The sequence below is a fragment of the Chironomus tepperi genome, unplaced genomic scaffold (genome assembly GCF_022539635.2).
Source record: "Chironomus tepperi strain 1889 unplaced genomic scaffold, CSIRO-AGI_Ctep_v1 contig_362, whole genome shotgun sequence".
NCBI lineage: Eukaryota > Metazoa > Arthropoda > Insecta > Diptera > Chironomidae > Chironomus > Chironomus tepperi.
The window spans coordinates 29,606-42,811 of NW_027226484.1; the positions used below are offsets into that span (position 1 = coordinate 29,606).

Below are 13,206 nucleotides of genomic sequence, written 5' to 3' on the forward strand. Positions count from 1 at the left end.
GACTTTCTGGATCTTTAAATAGCTTAAGACTTGATACTTACACATCTGATCAGCACCAGCTGTCACAACAATCTGTTGATTCTGTTGCTGTTGCAATAATCGATGTTTTTGTTCCAATTGTTGCTGCTGCTGTAAACGAAATCGTTCAGCAAGTACTGAATTGATATTCTTTTGGATGTTTGTTGTCTGTGCAACAGCTGTGGTATTTGAATTGGTCACAATATTATTGTTATTACTAGTATTATTACTGTTATTGCTCGTTACGCTGCTCATTTGTGGCAAACGTATATTATTACGTTGTTGATTATAACCAGGTGGCGGTTGCGAGTATCCAGCTTGTTGTAGTCGACTTTGTGCAGTCATTGCTGCTAATGGATATGCTGGTGGACTACCACTAAAATTTGCCTCATCCTCACACTCCATTAATGATTGCTGTATTTTATTAATCTGTGCCAATTCTTCTTGTTGCTTAAGCTGCGCATTATTATTAATATTATTAACATTTTGTAAAAAAATCATCGTCGGATCTTCGTTGTAACTTCCATCGTCGAATAAATTTTCGAGAATATCGTTGAGTTCGGGATCGATAACGGAATCGGATTGAATTGTGGAAGATGATGAGGCGGCTGCTAATGTTATAGCTGGTGATGATGTTACAAATTGATTACCATCGCCACCATCAAATGGACTTTGGCTGTTTGCACTTGAGGTAAGCACATTTGCAGCACGACTCATTGCTGCCATTTGTTGCTGTTGATGGCTTTGCAATTGTGCCAAATAAACATTCTCGCCCATTTGCTTTAAATTTTTACCACCCGGCATGCTCTGTTGTCGAATTAAATTCTGTTGTCCTCTCTTTTGCTGTTGACTCGTCTTAAGGTTATTATTCTTTGTAACTGAATTATTATTATTGTTCATGGTTTTATTATTATTATTTGGAATATTTTGATTTGGTGTAGATGCTTGCGAATTATCCATTGACATTGGTTGTTTTGCTGATAATTGTGCAATATCAGGCATTGGTCGTACAACAGAAATACTTTGTAAATTGCTTAGCGCTGATGTATTTAATGGACGACTAGGACCAGCAAGTAATTGCGCCAACATTTTATTTTTCTGTTGTAAATTTGATAAGCGACTTTTCGGTGCACCTGGATTAGCATCGTCCGATTCATCACTTGGACGTTTACGGCTGTTACCTTCGAAACTACCTTGAAAGCGTAGGCGCTGCTTCAAGGCTTCATTATCTAGATCTCCATTATTATTTAATTCTCTTTGATCTTTTGTTGGATTTTGTAAGCATTTCAATAGTTCACTGTGCTTACTGTTGGAATCATCCTCATCCGACTTTTCGTTCAACAACTAAAATGGAATATTTTGGAATTAGCAATGAATATACTTTATGTAGCTTTAGCATAACTTACCTGTAACAACATATTATTATCACTTTTTACACCTGATGTGACAGATCTTGGCCGTTGAATTGGATGTCGATTAACATCTGTTAATGGATTCATTTTGTGCGTTAAGGAACCGTCCTTTTCGTCGTCAGCGTTTAATAAATTCTATAATAAAATAAAGTCATCAATTTACAGTTCAATAAATTCAATAAAGACTCAATTTACCTTCAATATTTGATTCTTTCGTTGCTGCTCATCATCAATTGCTGATGGACTCTTCATTAATAAGTTTCTCAAACGTTCGGATGTATTATTTTCTTGCTGTTGTTGTTTCATCTTTTGTAATTGTTCCTGAACTTTTTCTTTATCATCAAAGCTAAATTGGAACGTTCCTGAATGATTTGAACCGGCACTATTAAATCCTGATGATGTATTATTGCTACCGCATGCTGCATTACTATTAGTCAAATTATTATTAGTCATTGTTGTATTATTATTGTTTGTAATGCTAGCTGGACTTGGCTGGCTATATGGTGTTAATGGTGATGGACACATTGGCGCTGTAGCAGGACTAAATGCAGCTGTTGCTGATGATGGACGTGGTGTACTAACAGATCCCATACTGGCACGAGATTCTGGTCTCGAGTCAATTAATTGATTTTCAATATCAAATGCTGGACTTGTAAAATCAAAATCAAATTCAGGCTGGAAGATTTCATTGAACGTCGGTGCAGGTATCATTGGAGTATCATTTAATAGAGCATTTTGGCTATTTCTTGGTGATATTTGTGACAATGAAGCACCACCGTTAATAATGTGACTTCCAAGTAACGGTCCACCAATACCGAGTCCCTGGCTGTGCTGTTTCATCAACATACTCTGTGCTGACATTGAATGATTCATACTTGGTATCATTCCCGAGAAACTTGCACCCTCAATATTCATAATTTCATTATCTGATAGAATCTCATGGATTGCCATTACAAAATCAGGCTCACCAGCAACATCACTACGGAACATTCTTGATTGAACTTTTGTATGTACATAATGTTCTGGACCAATCAATAATCGATAATTTGTTATTTGAGCATCCGTTTGACCCTGCTGTATAACTTCCTTTAAATGCAACAAGAGCCGTTGTCGATCTTGTGGATGTACGAGTTGGGTAATTCCGTGTCCAATTTCTTTGGTTAAAAATGTGGCAAATTGTGGACGCAATTGTGATGCATCAACTTTTATAATTTTACCATCGGAATCAATACGAATTGTAATCTGTTCATTTAATTGTGGCATATTTGTATCCATTGATTGATCGTCTTCGGGTAGTGTAATAAGACACAACACCGAGGACGACTCATCAGTATCGTCTTTAACAGGAGCTGATATAATTAATATATCTTTATAACGATTCGAACGTTGTTGTCTTTGTTCAAGTGTTTCTTCTGGTGATTTTAAAAGCCATCTAATTCTTACTGTTCGCTTTGGGGTTTGTGCAAATGTCTACAAAAGGAAACATAAATTAGATACGGATATGAAATTTAATTACATGATATACTTACATGTGAACCCTCATCATGTTCCCAATCAAAACTTAACGTATTTTTATCAAGAATTGGACTTATTTTATTATGGTCACCAGTATGCAGGTACGAATAAATCGGTTGTCCACACAATTCTTGTTTTGAATATTGTAAAACTTCCCTTACGTTTTCCGTTGCACATTCAATGTAACCTTCTGAATTAATTTCAAGTAAGGCCCAACCAACGTTACTTATATAATGTTGTACGGCTTCAAAATAAGCTGATTTTTCTGGCGAATGGCCGTTTATTGATGGTTCAGGTAATGGCGGTTCAGTTGATGATACTTCACCTTGTTGTACTGGATGTATTGTGCAAGAGTCACTACATCCAGCTGGACATTTATTACAATTTCTTCCTTGAGAAGAATTTTCACGAGCTCGTTGCTCTAATAAGCTGCGAAACTAATGAAATGAAAGAGAAAGAAAAAATATAAAATTTATGAGTTAAGCTGTTTGTTATTGCAAAATTCTAAACTATTTGTCTTTGTTTCAGTAGCATCACATATGAATCACACACACTTTGAATTCCCATAGCATTTTTGAATTCCATAAAAGGTGCAAAAATAAATACAACATTAAACCTTGCATGGCTCCGAAAATAACAAGCATGAGGAAATTATTGTTGCTTTTTTTCTTTATTTATTTACTTTTTTTTCTCATTCGTAATGCAGTTTTGTGCTGCTTTTTTTTTTTTGATAATTTCTTAAGAATTTTTGAGTAGTTTTTAGAATGTTCTTGAACTAAATATTGGAATCAGACTATCGAGATTCACTAATTCCCTAATTTTCATTATCTTCCAATACCTTTAACTAAAAATAAAACACTTAAGTCACTCGCTTGATTAATTTCGAAAATGTACGAAATGATACTGATCCGCATTAAACATTAAACATTCAAAATTCAAAGCTTTTTGTGAGCTTTTAATAGAAAACATTCAATGAATGTGCAAAACATTAAACCAATGTTTTAATTCATTGTTTTCGTTTTTGTTGTGTTTTTTTATTCATTTATATTTATATTTTTTACAAGACAGTATGAGGTATGAGATTACAAGTCGACTATTTTCTGATGTGATAAGTAAAGTTTGACGAAAACAACAAAAAAAGGCAAGAGTGTTGGAGAGTGAGTTGTGAGGTGATGAATAAGGCGCAGATTGGGCGCAGACAGCTGAGACAGGGGGTTGATTAGTTAAAATACTCTAAGTTGGGGTTTGTACCAACTGTTGTTTGTGATTCAGGCAGCAATAGAGTCAGATAAAAAGCATTTTGAAGCAACCAAAGCTCCAAGTCGGAAGATGGTTCCAGTATGTAAGTAAGTAAGTTTGGGTTTGAAAGATTCTAGTTAAGGCAATAGCAATGGTTAATTGAGATGTCGATGAAATTCAAACTGTCATCATACTCTGAGCAGTAGCTCAGTAGCTATGTGAGTAAGAATGTGATCCTCTGCCCAGTGGACAACTTGACACAATATCTAGTTAATACATAGACCTACAGTCGACTAATGGCATATTTTAGGTAATTTTCCAGTGAAAATGCATTTAGCTCAAATTATCAAGAGCCTACTGTCAATTCAGGTCTCCTAAGCCCCCAGCATAACCTCAAAATCCACAGAAATTCCATTTCCAACAAATACTCTGCATTCCACATCATCAACCTAACAGCTAACCAGCTAATCAAACTGAATTTCTCACATCATCAATTTCACAAACAATCAAGCACACATAAGCAGCATGTATTCATAATATAATAAGTTTTATAATTATTCAATGCATTTAATGTAGCATTGATTTTTAATTAATAATTAATTATTATTATGAATTACTCGCAAGGCAGTACACATTGCCAAGGTAAGTGCTTAATTGACGATTTTAACATTTGAACAAAAAAAATCTTCCGAGTATCAAATGTTACAAAAAAACAGCAATAAAATAAAAATTAAAATGTAATGCAACAAATAAAGACAGACAACAGGTGCAGTTGAGGAATGAACAAGAAGCATCAACACTTTTTTTTTTGTTGAATTCTTCATCGAAGCGCACTTTAAACGATATTTCTGCTGATATAATTCAATAATTTATCGAAAATAAAAAATCGGAATATCATCGAGAGGAACAACAACAAATGTAGTAGAAATAAATGAAACGATTTGCATATTTTCGCATTTCAAGATCATCAACAAATAACAAAATATCAACCATGAAATAAAATGTTATCAGCCTCGTATTATTGCTGCCTGATGCCGCTTATTTTTACCTCTTGCTAATGATATTTTTGGACTATTTTTAACCAAAATGTATTTAAATGAATGAGTCAGGTTTTTGGTATTCAGATATGGACTTGTGGGACTTGAATTTTGTTGGGAAATTCCAGGATTTGGGAGGAGACTTGGCAGGGGTATAGGCTGAACTGGGGGAGGTGTCTTGACACTTACCCTCCCCGCTCTACTCCAAAATACACCCCAGACTTATAGTAAAGTTGAAATATTTAAAAATCTAGTCGATTTTAGTCAAAAGACCCAAAAATTCAATCCAAACCCCAACTCATCCACAACCAAATCCACCCCAAAACTTCACCAGCTCATCACAATTTCATGATTCCTTCTGCCCACAAAACCCACCCTTCACGTATGAAAATAACATCATTTACTCAATCAATCAGCAAGTTAAGGCAGTTACTTAGTTTTTTTACTCAACAGTTCTAAGAAATAGATTCATGAACAAATCAACTAAGTAGTTCTACGAAAGATTAATTTAGCTGTTGTGTGCAGTCGATAGGACATGCAATCAACAGTATATTCAGCAATATGATTAACATAAGACATTCTGGGAAATTGTTTTGTATACTTTAATGACAAAGTTTGATGTTGCTATGAATTTTGTATTAAATTAAAGGGGGATTTGGAAGGGTAAAAGCTGACAGTGAAGCTGACCAGATGTCTAGTGGATATTTTGTAGTGGTATCGCTGAATCCGCTAAATATACTGTTGGTATTTGAGTAATCACCCGGAATACGGTAGATTGATAGGTAGGTTGATAGGTTATCATCAACTTAACCTGACCTGATAGGTGTCGTACCAATAATCAGGCTAGTGATGATAAGGTTTATAACCGAATACTTTCAATTTCAACTCAAGTAAGCATCTGAAAGGAAATAGAACTAAATTTGAAAATGAGTTTGAAATTCTATAAAACATCATCTGGGTATGACCACGAACCCGAGCTGCACAATACGACAAACTGCATTTTTAGCCGTAAAAATGGATCTAAATCAGTTGATTACGACAACTACTTGTCCTTTTGCTTATACGATGATATAGAGGTGCTAAACGAATGAGATTTTATCGATTTTATCGAAATCAGAGTTGACCTGAGCTATTAGGACATACAATCTGTCAGAAAAGCAATCCCGAGGCCACAAAAATTCGTTTTAACTAACTGATGGCATTTAAATGTCCAGTTGATGAATAATTGTAACGTATTTTTGTCAATGCGAGAATCTATGATGAGCTAGAACAATTCTGGTACTCAAAAGAATCAAAATTTCAATATTCTCTACATTCATACAGCAAATGGCTCCTAAGCAAAACGTAATAAGTTCTATACCAGAGTATAAGCAAATCTCACACCATCATAACTTCATGAAACCCTAAAACATAAGCTCTAAAAAGAACAATAAAAGTGAGATCAGTGTATACATCTAAAGAACACTTAAACGTGAGCCTTAATATCAATATATATATTTTTATATATATTATTGAAATGGAAAATAGAATAAAATGAATAAAAAAAAATAAAGAAATCCAGTTTCATCATGCTTCAACGCGGAGCGCAATTCGTTATGCAATCTGTCTCTACGAGAATAATTTCTTTTTTTCATTTTCATTTTTACTTCTGCCTTTATTCTTCTTTTCCTCCTTAATTCTCTCTCTATTTTGCTTTATTTTCTCGATTTTTTTTTTAAAAAAAATGGAAGCGACGAATTTTTTTTTTGTTTTGTGTTCAAAATCACTTACGACTATGCTAAATGCATCACTTTTGATAAGAGATATTTTCATCAAATCAAGCAATAAATCAAATCTTGATTCACTTAGATTTCTGTGTCTATGTGTGTGCATTAAGTGTACTTGTGTAGACGTTACTCGTGTAGCAAAACAGAATATAATATTATTAATACAAAAAAAAAATTCTATTTCAAGAAGCGGAGAAGATGAAAAAAAAAAGAAATAAATGCTCAGAAGAAATTGAATTAAAATTTACGTGTGAACTGTTTGCAATCAGAATGTTTCATCGAATGTGAATTGCTGATTTTTTATTATTTTTGATTATCTATTGAAAATTGATGCTGGAATATTTCTTTTTGGTAATTTTTTGATGGAGTATGTGATGTCTTTGGATATAATTAGATGGATTTTTGAAGTGAAATTTGCACTTTTGATTCTTAGGTGATTTGAATTGGGAGACAAAGGGTGTTAACTGCAATTTACAGTATAGTTTTCTAATTTAGGTTCATTCTTAATTATTAATTGGAACTGGTTTTAATTGGTGTACTTTAGAAAATATCTCAGTGTATTATATTCAACTGATATTCCCTCCTAGGGGTGTAGTCAGAAATCCTTTTAGGGCAAGTTTGAGTTTTTTGTCTGAAATTCGAAAATTTAGACAGTTTTTTCAGAATTGTCAGAGAAAAGGATTGACAAATTTAAGAAATTTATCTAAAATGAACCGTTTTGACCCCTAAAATCACCCCCTTGATACGCCTTTGATACCCTGCAATTCTAATATAAACCTAAAGAGCGAACCTGAACCTCAATTCAAAAAGATATTGTCCAATCGACTCAAACCTCAATAAGTGAGCTATTCGGCAGTCACATGAAGTTTACACTTAATTTTCAACCCTTCTCCTACTTCTCTTGTCACTTAAAAAAATCCACCCTTCGTTAAACACGATAAATAAATGACAACAAAAGGGAATATTAAATATCAATTATATAAGTTGATACCTTATTTTACCAAGAATCCTCCGGTCATGATTTCTATCATAATCCTTTTTTGAAATGAGAAATTCCGAGAAGCACAAATGAAGAAGGCTCCATTACGGATCGTTTGGATCTAAAATACAGATAAATGTAGCAACACCAAAATGAAACCTGGTTTCTTTAGAAAGCTGAATTGCTTCCAAATGGATGCGAGTTCAAGTTTTTGTTAGATCGAGACTTGTGTAGCACAGGAATCAATTAGTGCTTTCAAATAGTCACTTAGACTAAGGTTAGGCTGCGAAAAAGCGGAAATATCACCAAAAAAAAGAAATAAAATTTCACTATTTCCGAGCAAAATATTTGCATTTTCTCCCAACAATCTCCAATTCGCTCCACAAACAAAAAGCATCGTGTCACTAAAAAGCCAATTTCATCATCTAAAATCATTTGTAATTTCCTATTTCATTTCTCATTCTTATTACGTATCTCACGACAATTTAATATCATTCATCTCAGCCCGTACTTTATCTAAATTTTTTTCAGTTGAGTTAAGAAAGAGAATAAAGACAAAAGACGAAGACATAAAAAAAAGTGAATTTAATTCATGATTAATGTATATATCTTGATAATTTCATTGTTAAAGTTTCGTATTGTCTTAAAAGCAGTCGTATGGATTTAATATTTCGCGAAATAATAGTCAAGCTTTTGTATTGTCTTAGTTTTTTAGATAATTAAGAATATTTTCGATCAATATTTTCTAACATTATGGATGGCTTAATACAGGAAGCTCGAGGTAGAAGATGAATAAGGCTTAATTCAGTGAATTAATCGTGTAGTTTTCGAGGTTTATATTGAAATAAATTGTTTAAACTACTGGAATTTAATCCTTCGTACGTGACATTGGGTATATGTTCTAGGACAGTTGTATGGATGCTCTTGTTGCTTTTAAGAATATCTAAATTTGGAAATACGATTTGGAAAATATGAAATGATGCATGACCGATCGGTACAAGTTATTATTGGTAGTCAAATGGTGGCCACATGACATCCAATGAAAGATTTCAATTGATGAGACCGAGATCGAGACTTTCCGGATAATTTCGTCCTCGGAAGCAGTTCTGAGGATTTGTCGAGACTGACAATTCGGGAAACCCTTCATCCAAGTGTCAGTCAACATATAAATTGCCACTTAAACGCCATAAGCCTTCCATTTGACTGCCATGAATAGTATATGTCGCTCAGGATGTTGTCAAAATTTCTCTCGAGATTGGTTCTTTCAAAAAAGTCATACGAAAGCTTACTCTAATGAGAATTCTATATTTATAAAGTCACACAAAACATTTTGTGTTGATAGCAATTCTTGATCAAACGCGCAAAAATGACTTTTTTATGCCTCATTATTTTGATTTTTCTTTAAATTAATTTCAAGTTTGTTGCCTTTTCATTTGCCTCAAAGGATGCTCCATCACTTCCACTTCCTTGGCAATGTTAAATGCACAATGTGTAATTTATACACAATTTCAAAATGTAATTTAAGGATGGAGGTAATGCACTACCTTCAGTTATACAGTAGCATTAAAACATCAAATTTCAATTTTTTTTTACTGAATTCTCGCTTCGTCTTCTTCTTTTTCTATGCCTGTTGATGCGTAATTTTTTGTATTTTGTGGAAGTAATGAATGAAATGAAATTCATTTTGACGAGAGACTTCTGAAGTGGTTGTTGATGTGGATATAAAATGGTTTGAGTTGTGACTTTTGGAATATGAGTCACTATTTTGTGGACAACTGGATGAATTGAGCTGAGAATGCTTTGGAAAGTGTCTGACAAGGATGAAGTCCAGAAAATATGGAAATTTTGGTCAATTTCTAAAAGTTGAGCTGAGTTTCTGGGCAACAAATGCGATAATCACAGAAATACTTGCAAAATTAAAGTTATCAGCTCCAGATTCCTCAAGTTTCAATTCCAAAAGTCACACAATATTTTAAAAAATCTCAGAATATCCAAAACCAACCAACATCTTAAAGCAATCGCCAAAATAACTCAAATTTCAAACTCTTAGTCCAGTAAAAATGCGCACATACAGGCCAATAACCCAAAAAAATATATATATAAAACTACAGACACTATTTCATTCCTTCTGATTTTTCTGCTTCTCTTCCTCACTTGTCGGCACAACTATATGAATGTGTGCATTCTACAGTCAAACACAAACATGACTTAAAATGAAGTAAAATCGAGTAGAATCGAGGAAACCATAAAACGTGTTTGATATTAACCATTTTAATTCCATTTCCTACGATCGACTTTCTTTCTTCCTGCAAAACAGAATGCAATTGGATTTTAAGCTTAATTTTTATAAGTCATAAATTAGCAATTGGTAATTAATGCTAACCTAATTTAATTTAAGTTATGCTCAATGATGACATATGCAATATGTATAATAAATCGGAAGTAACATCTTGTCATGCAAGCAGACGTTCAATCGAGCATGAAATTGGAATTTTTTTTTTGCAAAATGGCATAACCAAAGAAAGTGAATTTTTGAGGGTTTAAAGCTACAAATTAGTTTTCCTTATCTAGCAAAAAAAATAAAATATTTACAAAAATTTATCACGTTCCTTCCCTTTTTACCATAAATACAATCGTTAAACAAGCAAAAATTTACAGTAAAAATAAAGAGTCCAATAGCTCGTGACTGTTACAAAAAAAAATAAAAGCCATGAAATATTTTAGTTTTAATGTCAACAACAATCGACACCTCGTCATCTCGATTTCAGTCGACTAACTTAATAAATGAATGAATAAAAAAATTCATGAGGAATTCAAATTGGATGCAAATTTTTTTTTTGTGTGCCTTAATATCGATTTATTATAGATTCATAATTTCAGGTATTTGGAGTTAATGTGACATATGCTGTTGGGGATTTATAGTGCTAATTAAGATGGTTTTATTATTGATTAAATTTAAAATCAATGAAAATCTATGAAATAGCATAGGTGAGAGGATGTTTGGATTATCCGAGTGACATAAATGAAGAAGGTTCCGCAACAGAGATAAAGTGGTTCCGCTAAACCACTTTTATTGACACTAAATGAAAGATTCCTTCATGTTGTATCCATATGAATGTTATTTGGTATCCATATGGAGCTGGCTTTGATTTCGTGTGATAAAATAGCTTTAGGGGAACCCTAAAAGCTGCAAGGTGGAGTCTTCTTCATTTGTATCACTCAGGCAATTTAAGTAGAACTAACCCGACTAGAATAGCCTACGATTAGTCGATAACTGACTAGTGAAAACTTTTAATATCTAAAAATTGCCATTCTATGCCAAGATCATTACTAAACAGAGAGTCGACTAATAACAACCTGCTTCACTCGGGTATAATGAGATTCATGCATTTATTGACCATCTCAAAAAGTGGTGGATCTCGTTTGAATAACTTCAATTTTCCATTAATGAATGAAAAAATATTGAATATTGTTGAGAAATCTTTGGTAAATTACATATTTGATGATCTCAGACTCAAAAGCATTGGGCAACGTTTCCAAGCATCACATAATAACGATGACGTATTGAATGCACTCATTTATCATGGTATTATGTCTTTTATAATGCTTTTTGGGTTTCTAGACGTCATAATGAATGGCATCATAACGTGTCTCCCGGGGTTGTACAATTGAATGGACGAAAAATGACGTAAAGTTTCCTGACAACATTGTGGCAACAGTTTCTTGCCCAATAAGATACTAAAACATGAAATTCACCACTGTATGCTATCCAGGAAGATGTCTGCACTCTCAATAACACCACACATGTCTGAATAGTAATACCCAATATACAGAAATAATACCCCAAAAAATGACATCATCAAGATTCAAAAGATTCAAATTTTGAGTCGCATAAGTCAGAATTACTTCATAGAACTTATTTATAGATAAACAATTGATACAGTAAATTTCATATAAATTTAAATTAAATCAATTGCTTATATAGAAGTCTAATGAATATTCGATTGCTTTTTGAGTATATACAATTATATTAATTGCTTGATTCGCATCAATTTTTATGAATAAAATGAGCAATTTGTTTGCCTTTTTTTATGTGAATTCAAGTGAACTTGGTAAAGAGTTGAAGATGCTTTACAGGAAGAAGAAATTGAACTTTGTCTTGTAAGGATCTGAGCCGGTTTTGCATTTAAAAATCGCAATTTTATTTTCACATTCAAGCCATAAATTTTCTAACATCAACCGACGGCTAAATAATAAATTTTTTAGTTCCTTTACGTCTAACTCACCTTTTTAACAACTTCACTTAAAATTGCAGCTTTGTCGGGCTTACATGCGGTCATATCCCGCTTATTAATTTGCAAAAATTCACCCAGCTGTTCAATGTATTCGTTTTCTAGTTCGCGACGACGTTTTTCATTGTTGCATTTATTAATTTGTGATTGAGGCTGAAAGACACAAAAAAAAGAGAATTTTAAAATTGCATGTAAAATGTATTTATGATACGCATGACATGATAAACAGATGTCATAGTATGTATAAATCTTATTAAAACATCCACGAGCTATGCTCACCTTATTTTCAGGCTTTCTTCGTATTTTTTTAGTAGCAGCTGGCGTACATGCCACGTTTGGTACTACCACATTCATTATTTTTGACTGCTGCTGTGACAATTGTGCTGCTGAAGCGATTGATGAATTTGTATTATTTGGAGGTAAAGTTTCACTGATCCAGTCGACGGGTAGAGTGAGTTCACGTGGGCCAAGCCTATAAAATACATAAGAAAATTATTATTTTTGAAAATTATAAAATTTATTTTTAATTTTTGTTGTTGACCATTTTTTTATTTGCAGAATTTTAAAGGTTTCTGCCTCCGTTAAAAACGTGGCGATGTATTGCTAGGTAATCATACAAGTACCCGCAAGAAGTAAATATATATATTTTTTTTATTCAATGTAATGAACGTTCAGGCATTCATTTATGTAAATTTACAATTAATTTATGGATTTACGTCTTATAAGTTATTTTGAATAGTGTATGATGTAAACAGCCACATATCATACATTATTGATTACAATATAGCCATTTGGTGGATATAGGGGTGTAGTCAGGCCCCCCCCCTGAGGGGAGTTAAGCGACGGACCCCCCACCCTTTGGCTACATCCCTGACTTACTGAGTCTAGCAATTTTGTAATTTAAAGAGATTCCTTACGTGTGAATGCAGAGAATGCTGATAAGATGCA

General features: G+C 33.3%; 1 protein-coding gene across 4 annotated transcripts in view; it reads right to left on the reverse strand.

The window, feature by feature from the left end:
• The window catches only part of tai (taiman), a 161,044-nt gene that overhangs the window by 10,114 nt on the left and 137,724 nt on the right, over nt 1–13,206 (reverse strand). For all 4 annotated transcript variants that reach the window (XM_070646423.1, XM_070646422.1, XM_070646425.1 and 1 more), the window contains exons 3-8: nt 12,538–12,730; nt 12,253–12,411; nt 2,960–3,382; nt 1,626–2,900; nt 1,425–1,565; nt 42–1,362 (exon numbers count right to left, since the gene is read on the reverse strand). In XM_070646423.1, the coding sequence (XP_070502524.1) occupies nt 42–1,362; nt 1,425–1,565; nt 1,626–2,900; nt 2,960–3,382; nt 12,253–12,411; nt 12,538–12,730 (3,512 nt within the window). The remainder of the gene's footprint in view (nt 1–41; nt 1,363–1,424; nt 1,566–1,625; nt 2,901–2,959; nt 3,383–12,252; nt 12,412–12,537; nt 12,731–13,206) is intronic.